We start from the raw sequence: 16988 nt of genomic DNA, 5'->3' as shown, positions 1-16988 counted from the left end.
CAAAATCTCTCAGCAGACTAGGAAGAGAAGAGACACTTGCTCAATCTGACAAAGGTATCTATGAAAAACTAACAGTAACATTTATATTTAATGAATGCTTTCTTCCTAAGATTAGGAACAAGACAAGGTTTTCAACTATCGTGGCTTCTATTCAACTTTTACTAGAGGATTTAGCCAGAGCAGAGGGAAAAGAAAAAGAAATTAAAACTATAAAAATCCAAAAGAATAAAAGAAAACTGCTTCTATTTGCACATGACAAAACTGTCTAAATAGAAAATCTGAAGAAATCTGCAAGAAAACTAATAGATGAGTTTATCAGAACTAATAGATGAGTTTAATAGGTTGCAGGATATAAGGTATAAATCAGTTATATTTCTAAATAGTAACAATAAAATAAAAATTAAAATGCAAAAACCATATTATTTATAAGACTATAAAATTATTACACACGTGTGTGTGTGTGTCAGTCGCTCAGTCATGTCTGACTCTTTGTGACCCCATGGATTATAGCTCACCAGGCTCTTCTGTGCATGGGATTCTCCAGGCAAGAACACTGGAGTGGGTTGCCATTTCCTTCTCCAGGGGATCTTCCCGACCCAGGGATCAAACCCAGGTCTCCTGCATTGCAGGCAGATGCTTTACTATCTGAACTACTAGGGATAACACACTTAGGGATAAATTCAACAAAATACTCTAGGTCCATATATGTAAAATTATAAAATATTGCTGAGAAAAGTCAATGCAGACATAAATAGAATGATATACTGTGTTCATAGACTGGAAAACTCAATATTGCTAATATCTCAATTCTCCTTCAAGTGATCTATACATTCAATGCAACCCACATTCCCAGGAGGCTTTGTGTAATAATTGACAAGTTGATTTTAAAATGTATCTAGAAATGCAACAGACCTAGAATAGCCAAAACAACTTTGAAATAGATGTAGCAATTTAGAGGACTAACACTACATGATTTCGAGGCACATTAGAAAGCTATAGTAACCTAGACAGTGTGGTCAAAGAAGGACAAACAGATCAGTAGAACTGAATTGAGTATCCAGAAATAGAACCATACATATAAACGGTCAGTTGACTTTTGACAAAAGTGCAAATGTAATTCAATGGATAGAATTTTTAACAATCTTGAAATAACTGGATATCTACACACATAAAATGTACATCAATCCAAATCACACATATACAAAAGTTAACTCAAAATGGATCATAAACACAAACTTACACCTAGAAGAAAACATATATAATACCTAGAAGAAAACACAAACAAAACTCTGTCTTTGATTAGGCAAAGGTTTTCTTAAATACACCACCAAAAGCATAATTAATGAAAGAAAAATTTGATAAATGGCACTTCATCAAAATTAGGACCTTCTGCTCTTCAAAAGCCACTGTGAAGACAATGAAAAGACAAACACAGAAAAAAATCATTCCAAATGACATATCTGATAAAGGACTTGTACCCGAACAATACAAAGAAAAAAACCAACTTGATTTTTTAAAAATGGGCAAATAATTTTAAAAGATATTTTACCATACAGATGTATGGATAGCAAATAAGCACACAAAAAGATGTCATGGATCATTTGCCAATAGGAAAATGCAATTTAAAACCATGATCAGACACCACTGCACAGTTCTTAGAATGACTAAAATTAAAGATGAACTACATTAAGTGTTGATGAAGATGTACAGGTACTGGATGCCTACTGCTGGTGTGAATGGAACAGGGTACAATCACTTTGGGAAAACAGTCTGCCAATCTCTTTAAAAGTTACACACATACCATACGGCCCAGCAATTCAGCTCCTCAGTATTTATCCAACACACACAAAAGCCTATGGCTACACAAAGACTTACGTACTGAGTAAGCTTTATTTTTAATAGCCTCAAACTTTTGGAAACAGCTCAGATGTCCATTAACTGATGAATGGATAAATGAAATGTGTTATATCCATATAATGGATACTACTCAGACATAAAATAAATAATCTACTGATACATGTAACATGGATTAATTGCAATATAATTATTCTGCATGAAAGAAGGAGAAAGAAGCTTAACTACTACATAAATCTATTTATATGAAATTCTAGAATATGAAACTAAGCTATTATGACAGAAAGCAGATTAGAAGGTACCTGGGGATGAGGAGGTGGGGGTCTAGGAAGTGGCGGAAGAGACTAATAAATGTGTAAGAGAAAACTTTAGAGAGTGAGGACTACATTCATTACCTTGACCTTGGTGATGGTTTCACAGGCATCATATATGTGATATAAAGATACCAAATTGTACATTTTAAATGTGTACTGTTCAGTCTATAAATTATACTTTAATAAAGCTGTAAAAACTAAAATCAGGTATGATCACCCAAGTGTCAGTCATATAGTTTCTCTTATAATGTTGACGTTTGCTACTGACTGTTAAGCTAGATAAGCCATATCTATTCCATTTGAACCAACCGCCATGCAGTTTTCTGGTACCAGTCAAGTTTTCCCTAAAAATGCGCTGCTCATGCATCTTGTTTGAAAAAGGAAGTTCAGTGAAGCAGAGTTAGGGTCTTAGTTTCCTAGGGCTCTATAATAAATTACCACAAACTGGATGGCTTACAAGAACAGCAATTTTTAATCTTACAGTTCTGGAAACCAGAAGTCTAAAATCCAGGTGGTTGCTGGGCTATGCTCTAACCAGAGACCCTACAGGTGATTCTGTCCCATGCGCCTTCCAGCCGCTGGTGGCGCCAGGCCTTCCTTGGCTTTGGCTACATCATCCCAAGTCATGGTCCCACTTTTCATCTCTTTTCTGTGTATCCGTCTTGTAAGGACACACTGATTGCATTTAGGGACTCTAGGATTCACTTAGATAATCCAGTTAATTCACAGCTCTGTGTGAGCTAACTTGACAAGTGTCCTTAATTGAAGGGAGTCAACCAAAGAGTGAAAATAGGAAGTTAAAAGGTTCCAAGCTGATGCACTCCATGGTGGGGGGTGAGGGTGGTGGTGATGGTGCCTGAGATGATGGAATAGAGAAATGGAAGGCCAAAAAGTGGTACAAGAAGAGGAAGGACAAAGAACCAGTGAGATAGAGAGATGGAAAGGAAAAGGAAGGGAAATAGAAGAGAAAGCAAGCAAGCAAACATTCTCCTTTGCTCTTGTATCTTTTTATCACACTAGGATGTTTCTGATGTTCCTGGATAAATAACAAATACTTGAATTACTTACATACACTGTACAATGATTTAGAATAGTAATATTAGAAACTAAATTAATTTATCTTTGAGAAAAGCATCAGCTAACAAGTCAAACAATGACAGACTATTTTCCTTGGTTTTCTGGATATCTTGCAAGATGAGGCACCACCAAACAATTTATATGACTCCAGGGTCATTTCCAGATCAACATTTTTGGTAATATTTTAATTACTTGTGCGGCAAGCAATCATGGTGCAACATATCTAACCCAGCTGCAGTTGGTCACAGTGGTGAAGAAAGAGCAAAAATTATACAACAACTATTTGGTGAAGGTTGTTATATGATTCCTCCAGCTTCAACTTTGAATGTGAAAATTAAATCAGTTTTATTTTCCTCTTCAGAAGGTACATTCAAGATAAATTCACATTTGTTTTTAGAAGCAAGTAAAGGTCTATAAAAATCATAAGAATTTCCTACCTTGACAAAAATTGTTGAATTGCATTCTTGCAATGCCTCCATTAAACTAATCACATGGAGACACACCATTTCTACCATCTGAAACAACAAATATGAAAATCAATTCCACTCCCAGTCTGCAGCCACAGAAAAACCCATGCCCTGTGTCCATGAGGACTTTCTGCGCGACAACCAGAGAGGATCACAAGGAATGGTATATATTCATCTCTAAAACTTCAGCCAGAAACTGGATTTTATGAGCTGCAGAGGTTTTGCAATTGTCATGCCTTGCTCATCTAACTCAGGCTGCCAATGGAATTCAGGTATTGACCTCACTAATCTGTACCATGCTGCGATTCACACCAGAGGATAAATGGCCTCTGCTTCCTTCATTTCCAACTGCAGAACTCTGGGCATAGGTCCTTTTCTCCATCTTGATGCTTTCACCAGTTTGCCACTTGGAGAGGTTGTTTAATTTATTGCACCATCTGTGTTTGAGGCTTTGTTCTTCATGGAAGAAGGCAGCCATATTTACAACAGTTCAAAAATACCATAGAAATGATAATCCCTCATCAGAGAACCCTATGGCTAGATTTTAAACACTCCGGGGGAGATTTTACCAGACTGGCTTATATGGTTTAACCAAATTTTTGGACTTTAAAATTAATTCAGATTCATTTGTAACATGATTTGTACAAGATTCACCTGTAACACATCCATTTCCAGCATTTGAATATTAAAAGAGATTTAGAGGAGAGGTATTAACGATATCAAGAAAAAACTAGTGACAATAGAAGGAAGCCCTGAATCTCTAGTTTAAATTTAAGGTCTCAGTTTCATTATCTGTAAAATAGCAGAATAGAAAACTTGACCTCCATGTGCTTCTTCAGTCCCAACTCTGCCATCTAATAAATGTAATTATCTATGTGGTGGTCAGAACTGTTTGCACACCCTAAAGTTTTCACATAAATTTCCTTTCAGCTGAATTAAAACACCTCCCACCATACACAACTGCTTAATAATATCTGCTTCTCTAAAGAAAGTGCTTCACTGAAAGTAAAAGATATTCCCCTTTCCAATGATAACTAAAAGATAATGTTTCTGAGGCTAATTATTCAATCAATCAAAAACTATTCCAGAATGCCTTTGTGGACAGTGAACTGTTGGGTTTCTGGGCACAGTGGGATCATCATTATGGTGTTCTTCCAGGCCCTTTGCCCTTCACAGATAAGAATTCTACTGATGAAGCGCCCATAACCAAGACACTGGATGCTGCCTTCCCAGCTGAGAATCCTCCTGCAAAGCAGCAAACTGAACTAGAGGACTCCTTTGGAAATTCCTCCCATATACCCTCCAATCTTAACTCTACTGGACTAAGCCAAGCTTGTTCAATGACATGGACCCATGCTAGCCATACCTCAGATCTTTTCCAACAAGGTAAACCATCCGCATTAAAATGCAACTGGGTTTGAAGACTAAGGAGCCTAGGTCCTTGAAGGGCAACTCAAAAAGGTGAAACTCTTTTCAGATTTTTGCCCTAAGTGGAATTAACACATACAGTCAGTCTGCTCTTAATTGACCACAGTTTCCCCAAACTGCCTTAGAATCCAAAAACAATACAAAACCCCTTCCTAACTCTCTGACTTTATAGAGCCAGACACCTTGTAAAGGTAGAAGTTTCACACACATTTCCTTTGCCACTAGGCAGAGAAAACAAACACTGTTTTAACTGAATTTACTTGTTTGCTTTGTTTTTCATCAAAATTATTATGCATGTAGAATATCCTGTTTTTCACATAGAAATTCACCAATCCATTTACGTATTATTACAACTGAGGTCTTTAAAAAGCATGTACTGTGAGGACTAAGAGTGGCTTACACGTTTTGAGATTCTATCCAAGAGGGGAAACCCATCTGTGAACTCACCACTTTGTTATGGGCCATCAGCTGAAGGATGCTGGGGGTCACCCTACTCCAGAATTCTAGCGCTGTCAGGATCGCTGTGAAGCTGAATTCATTCTGACTTTGGACATTCGTAGCTACAGCACTTTGTTCACAATACACGGTCCAGAGCTGAGCAAAGATAAACGCGTGGAAAAGAGAGCACATGTGCAGCACGGAGGTCTGCAAAGGAAGCAAAGGGGGAACCGTTACGTTCTAGTCGGCCGTGGCGCTCCACGGAGCTCTCCCCGCATGACTTTGGCCTTCGAAGGGGCACAGCCAAAGTACATGCGATTTGAGCGATCTGAGGCTGGCGGAGCTGTCTCCAAGATACAAACTCATGATTCATCAGCTTCAAATAGTCTGCTCTTCACTCAGTCAGTGGGAGGGCGCTTAGAGACCAAGCATCTTTTCAGACAGAAGGCACCTTGGTTTGCAGAATAAATGTGCCCACCTCCTTGGTGGTGGTGGTGGTGGTGGTTTAGCCACTCAGTTGTGCCCAACTCTCACCACCCCACGGCCCCACCAGGCTCCTGTGTCTTCTCCAGGCAAGAATACTGGACTGGGTTGCCATTTCCTTCTCCAGGGGATCTTTCTGAACCAGGGATCAAACTTGTATCTCCTGCATTGCAGGCAGATTCTTTACCACTGGGCCACCAGGGAAACCCCCACCCCCACCCTCTTGCCCTTTAATGAAAGTGACATTCCTCTCCCTAAACTAGATTAGCAAGAACAATCATTCCACCATTTTAGGACGTCTGCCCCTCTGTGAGATGGGGGTAATGGTACCCCCCTCAGAGAGCTGTAGCTGGGAGTAAATGAGGTGACATATAGTGATGCACTATCCAGGGCTTAGGAATTACACTACGTAGTAATAACAGCAGTAGCAGCAGCAGTAGAGACAGGATTCCTAACTAGTAGTAAGTGCCGATCGAGTGAGCAACTACAGTGTCCCAACACTGTGCTAAAGATTCACAGTTTACCTTCATAATTCTCACACCATCTCACCTATTTTACAGCTGACAACCTGGAGCTCAGACAGGTTAAGTAACTTTTCAGTGTCACAGAATTACAAAGTACCATCATTAGGAATCAAACACAGATTGGGTTGAAATATTAGGAACCGACTGCCCACTTCCTTTTGTAAACATCATTCAGGTAATTTGGATGGGTGCTCTATTTTATTGCAGAATAAAAAAAAAAATCTATTGCCGGTAAAGCTTGCCCTAGCTAGCCTAAATCCCAGCTGTTCCCAAAACCACTATGAGCTCCTAGAACTGGCCTAGGCTCTGTGAGGGGACTTAGACTCCTCACAGCTGAGCAGTACTAATGTGTCTAGTTTGCTTGTACAGGCTCATGATTGATGCTAAGCCTTGGATTTACTTTATTCCCTTAAGCACACCACCCGTCTCTACAATTTATAAGTTCCTTCTGTGTAAGTGATTCCCATATATAATTTAGTGAGTTCCCAACTGGCCTTATTTTCATTTTGTATCTTCATATATCTCTAGAGATTTGAGTTGAAAAGACAGTGCATGAAAAATTAGAGAATAAATTTCCCTCCACTTCATATTTGTTTATAAAAACTGATCACAGAAGTTTTATTATATTTCGAGCCTTTTATTTCTCTTCATTATTTTGAGACAGCAATGCCTAGGAAGCTAACTCTTGCTTGCCTCTGTAATTTATCTTCATAAAACTAAACTGAAAAACAACTTAGGGGGAAAAGAAGATAGTCTGGGAATTTAAACAACTTTAAATAAGGCATTAGCACAAAGTTGCCTTCCTAGCATCCACAGGAGGGCAAGTGATAAGGTGCATTTCCCTCTCAGAAGAAATGTAATTGGCCGATAAGGGTTTCCATTAGCAATCTTGATGCGTATGGCTTTAATCTTGCAGAAATCACTTACCTTTGATTGCTCTGGAAATCCAATCAGGATAACAATAAGATGGTCTGCAATATGGGAACCTGCATCCAGAGGTATGGGCAGGCAGGGAGAGGAGGCATTGGGACACACCGCATTATGGGTGAGGGCACCCAGAAGCAGCCAGGACAAGAGCCGGATGTGGGAGACACACTCGATGAATTCTTTTGGCCTATTAGGGAGGAAGGAAGTGTTAGAGGTGTTTTGGGGCTTTCTGTTTCATTGGCTGCTCAACAAACACTGAAGGAGGGGTGTAAAAGTGTGGCCTTGCAGGCAATCACCTAAAATAAAACACCAAAGCAACTAAGTGCCAACAAAGTGATAGATCTTTTTTTCTTCTTTCCCACTCTAAATCCTGGAGCTCAGCTTCTCGAGCAAAGAGCAGCCTTTGGTGACACAGGATTAAATATCATTCTGCCATAAATCTGGCTGCCTTTCTGATTAGTTTCTCTTCCTAAATTCTTTCCTTTCTTCTCATTAGAGAGTTCTCGATGTACCCACCAGAAGGGGAGGAATAGAAGAAGAGCTAAAACACACAGCCACCCGTTTCCTGTTCTCCCCTCCTCCACCCCCGCCCCCTCCCTCCATCCCACCGTCAAACCTTTCCTCTAGCCTGGAAGTTGCTCATGCAAGATGACAGGCCAAGCCTGCTCCGAGTTCTCAAATGAACTAGTCCATGGGCACCTCTCTCTTCTCAGCCTCCCTTCGGGCAGGGTCAGGTTCTCACACTTACTTACACTCTATTTCATCTCTGCTGTAGATTCTGTTCCAGCTACAATCTAAGCTCATTGGAGGCAGAAGCAATATAAGCGCTAAAATAAATACCTATCAATGTACTTAACTAGTGGAAATTACGAGTTGAAGTGGTAGTTCTAAGCTCCAAGTTTTCAACACCCATCAAAAGGACTGAGGCTTTTGTACAGCACAAGTTTTATTGGCAGCATGTCAATGTGCTCAGTCGATAAGTGTGTCTGACTCTTTGCAACCCAATGGACTGTAGTCCTCCAGGCTCCCCTGGCCATGGAATTTCCCAGGCAAGAATACTGGAGCAGGTTGCCATTTCTTTCTCTAGGCAATCTTCTCCATCCAGGGATCTAGCCTGAGTCTCCTGTGTCTCCTGCACTGGTAGGTAGATTCTTCACCACTGGGGCACCTGGGAAGCCCATATGTCATGAAGTACTTGTGTTCAAAAAATGCTGTCGGGTCATCAAATAAGTATGGAAATTGGTTTCAAATCCCATCTTTCCAACCAATCATATTTATCCTCTAGATCTTCAGTGCATTCAGCAGCTCTTACTGAGCCCCAGGAAGCTCAGGGGTGTTTCCTGCCTCGTTGCCAGAATAATAAGGGTCTTACCCTTGCTGCATTGCAGAAGGGGGATGATAGAGCCAAGGCAGATAGCGGATCACAGCTTTGTTGTCTCTGTGGTTGCCCCGGGAGATTTCCATGGCTGCAATCTGAGCCAGCCCCACTTTGAGATGTCCACCAAAGGTATCTTCATGCAGAGGCTGGGAACATGTCTTCATGTGGCTCTACAAAACCAAGTGGTGTTTTTGTGACTTTGGCAAAGTACCCGGGGACATTTCAGGACACTCTTTAAAAAAGATCAGGTTGTTGTATCCACACCTTCTATCATCACTCCCAAGCTACAACTGATTTGAACTTCTTTAGGGGTTTCGTGACAAAGAGGGAAAAAATTCTTATCATGGCCTAAACAGCCTGAGACAGTCTAGACACTACAGACCTCTGCACCTTATCCCTTTATCCTTGTGGTCCAGCTTCACTGGCTCTCCATGCTCCCCCCCATCACTGGCCTTCACTCATGCTGTTTTCTCCACCTGAAATATTGTTTCTGCCTCTCTTTACCTAGTTAACCTTATTCATTACTCAAATTTTAACTCTGATGTCACCTCCTCAAGGAAGCCTTCCTTGACCTCCTCTGTATGTGTGCTCAGTCGCTCAGTCATGTCTGACACTTTGCGATCCCATGGACTCTATAGTCTGCCAGGCTCCTCTGTTCATGGGATTTTCCAGGCAAGAATACTGGAGTGGATAGCCATTTCCTCCTCCAGGGGATCTTCCCAACCCAGGGACTGAACTCACATCTCCTGCATCTCGTGTATTAGCAGGCAGATTCTTTACAACTGAGCCACTTGGGAAGCCTGACCTCCGCTATGAGCCTTTCTAACTTCCCTGGCTAGGTCATTTCACCCTATTAGAAGCTCTCATGTCACTGTCTACCCCTTTTTCATAGCAATTGTGAAAGTCACAACTTCACTTTAGTTTGTATGAAATTCTCATTAAAACTGGCCATCGCTGTCAGACTATAAAGTAAATGAGAGCAGCCGCTGTCGTCTGGTTTTGCTCATCATCACGTCCTTAAATGTCCAGAATGATGTCAGGCATGTTACTCAAGACTTACTGGTGAATTAATTAATTCAGAAAAATTTCATTGTTCAGTGTGGCTTAGTGGAAAGAGCACTGAACTGGGAGATGAGACGTAAGTTCTAGACCCAGTTCTGTCCTAAACTCACATGACTTTAGATAAGCCACTTGCCACTTGACTTTTCTGATCTGTTTCCCTAATATATAAATTCAGAGAGTTGGATTAGGTCAGAAGTCCCCAACCATTTGGTCATCATGGGTCCTTCTTAATATTTTTCTCTGTATTTTCAAGGTGGCTATAAAACTGTTTAGATAATATTTCCTCTTCAGACATCAAAACTGTCTCAGTGTGACCAGCCAGGTTTAGCGATCAGTAACCCATGCATGAACAAACATTAGGGACGCTTACTCAGAAATGACTGGATTTGGATATTGTGAGAAATCATCAATTTAAATTTTTATTTCAGTCTCCACCTATCCCTACCCCCAAGAAACATTTGGATCATCTGAGCAGTCTGAAAATTGAGCTGGGTGCTGAAAGCGCTGTAGTTTTAGCTGATAAACTTCTGAGACAACCAGCTCCTATTTCTCAAAAAGCCACATTTAGTGCCAGACTGCAGCCTGGCCGCTCATTGGCCCATGTTTGGATCTTCTTCTGCTCTTTTTCCTGGGTCTTCCTCAAATCTCTCAGACTATCAGTCTTTTAGCTGCCTAGTTGACTCACAGCAAGGACGTTGACTGGCATCAGCAATTCATTCCACCCTGCAAAGCAATCAATAACCTCAACAACCTCACTAGGATTTTGTCCCTATGCAAATTAAATGTTGCTTTGTCTTTCTTTTCTAGAAGGAGATAGTTTTGATACAGATAAAAACCATAAACAGCCTATGTTTGCATAATGTGTACACATTTCCTACAAACTAAAGTTTACAGAAGTCTCTTCACATGCATTGCTGCTGCTGAGTCGCTTCAGTCGTGTGCGACTCTGGGCGACACCATAGACAGCAGACCTCCAGGCTCCTCTGTCCCTGGGATTCTCCAGGCAAGAACACATGCATTATTTCACACCAAATCTTGTAGTGGTCAACAAAGCTAGGTTTATTTAGGTGGGTTCATTGGTCTTCTTTTGCGAATGAGGAAACTAAGGCTCAAGGTAATTAAATGACATTGGGTGGTCCAGTGAAAAGAGGCTGGATTGGAGGAGGTCCCCACAGTCTCAGGTCACCCCTGTTTCCATCAGTTATCAGAAGTGTGACCTTGAGCAAAAGACTGCCCCACTTCAGGCCTCAGAGTCTACATTCATAAAATGGGAATATTTTACAATACGGGGCCTGGTAAGAATTGAATAAATGGGCAAAATAAAGATATGCACAGAACTGACACCACTGTGGAAATCTCCTTTCCTTTCTCCATCCCCTCTTTGCAGAGACAAACCTGGTTCTTCAGAGTCCCAGGACATGGGCTCATTCAACACTGCCATTGCTACCTCTCCAGGTGAGGATAAATTTCCATCTGTCTGCTCAGATTCCCTACGAATGCCTCTCCATCTCGCCCCCCCTGAGAGATGAGGGCATGCAGCCCTCTTACCTTCAGCTTGGTCAGCGTGTGCATGTCTGCCACGAAGTCCAGCACGTCGCTGATGTACTGCCGCATGCACTCCATGGCCGCCGTCCCGCACTGAAACACACGAGGATACCGCTGGGCACGCGCTCTGAGTCAGGCCAGCTCTGTAGTCCCGACTGCAGTGATTGTCTGACTCTGATTTCCCGCTGTTTACTAATGAGTTGTTTCACTCTCTGGATCTCTGACTCACTCTGTTACTCTCAGCCATAGTCTCTGACTGCCCCCACTTTGGACAACAATTAATAAAAAGATTTGTGGTAGAGAGCAAAGAAGTAGGGGTAGCCTATGGGAGACAGGGTTTACGTGCTTTTTTTCCACTGGGTGATTTAACTGATTTCTGTTTGCTTGTTTGTTAACTGGCTGATATATAAAGATAGCCTGTGCGAAGCCACTGATGTCAGTCTTTACTACATGCTGCTGCTGCTGCTGCTGAGTCACTTCGGTCGTGTCCGACTCTGTGCGACCCCAGAGACGGCAGCCCACCAGGCTCCTGTCCCTGGGATTCTCCAGGCAAGAACACTGGAGTGGGTTGCCATTTCCTTCTCCAATGCATGAAAGTGAAAAGTGAAAGGGAAGTCGCTCAGTCGTGTCCGACCCTCAGTGACTCCATGGACTGCAGCCCACCAGGCTCCTCCGTCCATGGGATTTTCCAGGCAAGAGTACTGGAGTGGGGTGCCATTGCCTTCACCTTAAAACAGCAGTAACACCTAATCACTCTAGGGAATCTCAGATACATGTAAAATATGTACCACTAAATTCTACCACCATAATCTTAGATATCTTTCTCTGTCAAAAGCAAAAAAGGACACAAACAAATATTGTGTCTGCTGAAAGACTCAAAAATTCTTACGTTCAAGCACTTACAACTTCTTATAGATAGCAGGTACACTATTAAGTAGATGAATGTATTATTGTTAAATTCTTGCTAGGGAAAATTAGAGAAAGAAACAAACTGATCATTCTTCCCCACTTCTAGCAGAGTGTTTGAGAAATCTTAAAGGAAAAAAAAAAAAACACTGTTTCAGGTTATTAAATGGAATAAACCTGCTCTCTCAGGGAAAGGCAGTGAATTTAGGATTACACGCACAGAAAAGGAAAATGGACAGCCAGGCTGCTACATCAAAGCTGTACCAGAGAACCCATACATAAGACTGGATATAATGTGGATCAAAAGCAGGCCCTCTTTGAAGCCATCCGAATACCATGCTAAGGCCTTTCTTAGTCTCTTTAGGAAAATCTGAAACATTATATACTTAACTAGCTCACCCAGGGGCTCTCATTTTCCCATATTCATGTAAATCTGCACAGCACTGAACTGTATCACCTTCTATCTCTTCTAGAATGTTACGCCTGTCAGTTCCTCTGACAGGGTAACAAACAGTAAAATAAGGTCATTGGCGGCTCTGCCAGAGTGTTTTCCAAGCATTTCATATATTCTAAGGTTTTCTTCTTTTAATTTAAATCAAGTGAAGGAGTTATAAAAGGTTATTGTGCTCCTGCTTTGGCAATATTAATCCCTGAGTGCAAGAAAGGACTTCTCCCCCCGATTTATTCCATTTTCTCTGACCTTTCACATGTCATGCAAATAAGAGCATATACTCTGCTCCTGAATTTCCTGAAAGGGATTTGTTTCTTTCATAGGCAATATTTTATACCATTTCAACTAGGCAAATGTCACAGAAAATAATTACTTGGAGCATTATTCAATATTTGTCTTTTACCTTTGAATTTCAAAAATGTGAGAGGAAAGAATTTACTATTGCCAGTTACTTTTGCTCTAGAGTAACTACATCTAATAAAAGTCTTACAATACACTTTCTAGCCAGGATAACTTCAGTGAGACAGTTATAAAATAAACCACATAATTTTTTACTCTGCAAAACATAGGTATAATCTTAGCACGTTATTTTAAAAATAAAAAAAAAAAATAGAGACAAGCTCAGCTTGTTTCAGAAGACCTACATTTATTTCAATGGGAAAGCTGATGATAAACGAGTTGAAAACATACTCTAATTTCAAAAACATGAATTGAAGTGATTCGTATCCAATTTTTCCTCAAAACTTGTATCTGATTTTAAAGTTACATTTCTTGACTTATAAAGATAACACACATTCAATGCAGAAATCTTGGAAAATATAAATTAAGAAAAAGAAAAATGGCCATAATAGTTACATTTCTTGAATTATAAAGATAACATGTGTTCAATACAGAAAACTTGGAAAATATAAATTAAGAAAAATCGCCATAATCCTAATTCCTGCTCTCCACCTCTGAATTTGCCACTGCCATAATTCCTTCCAAATATTTTTAGTGCATATAACATACACACATATAAAGTTTTTATAAGATTGAGATTATTTTTTCTAATCTGCTTTTAAATTAAATCCATCATAAATGTTTTCCAATGAAATATTCTTAAATTTGATTTGGTCCACATAATAGTCCATCTTATAGATGGGCTGTTACTTTGTTCAGATATTAAGTCATGTCCAACTCTTCAGCAATCCCATGGACTGCAGCCCTCCAGGCTCCTCTGTGGGATTTCCCAGGCCAGAATATTGAGGTGGGTTGTTATTCCTTCTCCAGGGGATCTTCCCAACCCAGGGATTCAAACCCATGTCTCCTGAATTGCAGGCAGATTCTTTACTACTGAGCAAACAGGGAAGATGTACTTTATTTTATTTAAATAATATCCTAATGTTGCACATTAATTTTGTTTCTATATTTTTGCTATTTTAAATGCTGCTTCATGTGCTTATAGATAATTCTATATTTATTTTCTAAAACACATACCTAGAAATAGATTGTCACAGTGTTCTTCAGCAAGACTGACTACCACCAGGATCTTACAAGAATGCTTGTTTTACTTCATTATCAGTGAGTTTCACTGTTAGGAAAAACTTGTTGATATGCCAGATGGTTTTAATTTTTATATTTTAAATATTTTATACTTTACATTAATTTACAGTTCACTGATTGCTAGTCAGGGTAAAAGATTTATTTTGAGTGGCTTATTGGTCATTGGAAAGGGTTCTATATGTAGATCTATAAATTGCTGTTTTATTGTTTTGGAATATTTGACTTTTACTTGTTGATTTCAACAAACCTTTATACATTAGGGATATTACTTTTTAGCCACCACATAGGCAGCAAATACTGAAGTTTAGACAATTAAATGAGGAAACTAGTGACTACTGGGCAGAGACTGGCCAGCTACCCACAGAACCAGTTTTCTTCTTCCCTAGGATGCACTAGACCACATTTCCCGTCCTCCTTTGCAGTCAGGTGTGGCCATGTGACTGAGTTCTAGCCAATGAAACATGAGTAGGAAAAATGTGTACCACTTTTAGACCTGACCCATGAAAACCTTCCATGTACTGTAAGCTCTCCTCTTTCCCCAACCACCAGCTGATTACAGGGGACAGCACGTGACAGAAGAAACCCAACCTCTGTGCATTCATGTGAAAGTCCTCCTCCCTTTACTAATCAGGACACCCTTTTAAACTTAACATGGGCAAACAATAAACTTTTTTGAGCTAAGTCGCTAAGAACTGGGATTTTATCTCATAGCATTGTGCATTGCCCCAACTATTATCAAGAACCCTTAAAAAACCCAAGGTCTATTAATTCTACTACCAGAAATCTATTATAAAAAATATGAGCAAAGTCTAAAAATATGAGCAAAGATTTAAGCACAAAGATGTTTATTACACATTAGTTATAATTGTAGAATATTGAAAATAACTAAAATATCCAATAATACATAGTGCTTATTAATAATACTTTTTAAACTTTTAGGTATGTTTTATTTTTTATTGAAAAATATTTGACACATAACTATGTATAAATTTAAGGTGTACAATATGTCAATTTGATTCACTTACATCCTGTAATATGATTGCCCTTGTAGTGATAATTAGCACTGTATCACATTACTTAATTATCTTTTCCATTTGGTAGGAATAATTTTTAGTTTTTTGGCAAGTTTGATTATTATAATACTACATTGTAGTCTATATTCACTGTACTTGCATTATAGCTCTAGGACTTATTTACCACTCATTATAAGTTTGTGCCCTTAAACATGACAGTCCTGTCCCCCCACCTCCATTGATATTATTTTCAATAGTTGATGTTCACACAGCACCTACTTATGTTTGTCACCTTGTTAATGTGCTTTACATGCATTATCCCATTTAATCCTCAACCTAGACCTTAGGCCCTGTGATAGCCCGTTCTACAGATAACATAAACCAAAGAATCATGGATTAAATAACTGTCTTGATCACACAGCTAGTAAATGTCAGTTCTCAAACTCTGTTGTGAATCAAAACCCGTATTATCAACTATTGTTATATGGTGCATTTGTATAAGCTAGTATCACTTTAGGGAAAATGCTTAAGACATATGAAGCCAAAGCTGCGTCTGTATTTCAACTATGGTTTCAACTATGTTTAAACAAATATATGCAGAAAAAGATGAAAGAATTAATATGTTAGCAGTAAAATTATCTCTGAGTTGAATGTTATTTTTCCTCTCTCATAATATTTCTCCACATCAAAAAAGAATTGAAGTAATCTTTAGTGTTCTATGTGCAAAACTAGTATACTTACAAATATAAATTAATAAAACCTCTTGTGAACATGTACTATGAAGATATTCCTGCTCACCGATGAAGGAATTTATCCAAGAATATCATTCAAAATAAATGTGATGAGGATCTTTGTATATATGCTATATACTATGTTATTCTAGACTAGCAAAGAACTAGAAAGTATTGGGTTGGCCAAAAAGTTTATTCAGGTGTTTCCATAACATCTTACAGAAAAACTCAAATGAACTTTTTGGCCAATCCAATATATAAATATCTAACAATATGGGAATAAGCAAATTATGATACTGAAGTAGATCAAAACATGGGACATTTTCCTAAAATGATAGAGTTCTTATTTTAGGGCAGATTATGTGACCATTTATCTTATTAAAATTTTTTTGTTGCAAATTTAAATGACTTTTTTCCACTAACAATTTAAATCTCTGCAGTTTCTCAGTTTGTTGAAATAACCTTGTTTTAATAAGTTATTGTGGTTTCTGATATCCAGTCCCATCTATGAGAATCTTAACATATTTCACCAAATAGTTCACTAGTTAATGATAACAGAAGTTTTTTAAATTTTCAGAGGAAATATAATAAAGGAAAACAAGGTATTACAACGCTTATTTCTTTCTGGCAGTAGTTAAATCAAATTGGCTAACAGGAGCGAATATAAGAAAATTGACTTGGGAAAAACTGAACTTTAAATCTATTTTGTATGTCTGATAATTTCGTTCCTTAACTGGATGCTTCAATTTTTATTCCTGTTTCCTAGAATTAAAAATTTCCAGGGGCAGAGATTAATTTAAATTTTCACCAGGGCTCTTTTAAACAAGATGCTGATGTTTTCAATTTTT

At 39.1% G+C, this 16988-nt stretch overlaps 1 protein-coding gene across 1 annotated transcript in view; it reads right to left on the bottom strand.

The window, feature by feature from the left end:
- The window catches only part of UNC79 (unc-79 homolog, NALCN channel complex subunit), a 280737-nt gene that overhangs the window by 11357 nt on the left and 252392 nt on the right, over nucleotides 1–16988 (bottom strand). Inside the window, exons 46-50 of the mRNA XM_055555941.1 lie at nucleotides 11501–11590; nucleotides 8885–9060; nucleotides 7513–7699; nucleotides 5588–5785; nucleotides 3683–3760 (exon numbers count right to left, since the gene is read on the bottom strand). Coding sequence (XP_055411916.1) covers nucleotides 3683–3760; nucleotides 5588–5785; nucleotides 7513–7699; nucleotides 8885–9060; nucleotides 11501–11590 — 729 coding nt within the window. The remainder of the gene's footprint in view (nucleotides 1–3682; nucleotides 3761–5587; nucleotides 5786–7512; nucleotides 7700–8884; nucleotides 9061–11500; nucleotides 11591–16988) is intronic.

The sequence above is a fragment of the Bubalus kerabau genome, chromosome 19 (assembly GCF_029407905.1).
Source record: "Bubalus kerabau isolate K-KA32 ecotype Philippines breed swamp buffalo chromosome 19, PCC_UOA_SB_1v2, whole genome shotgun sequence".
Classification (NCBI taxonomy): Eukaryota; Metazoa; Chordata; class Mammalia; order Artiodactyla; family Bovidae; genus Bubalus; species Bubalus kerabau.
Note: the sequence above shows the minus strand (reverse complement) of the source record. Positions and strands in the feature narration are given on the sequence as shown.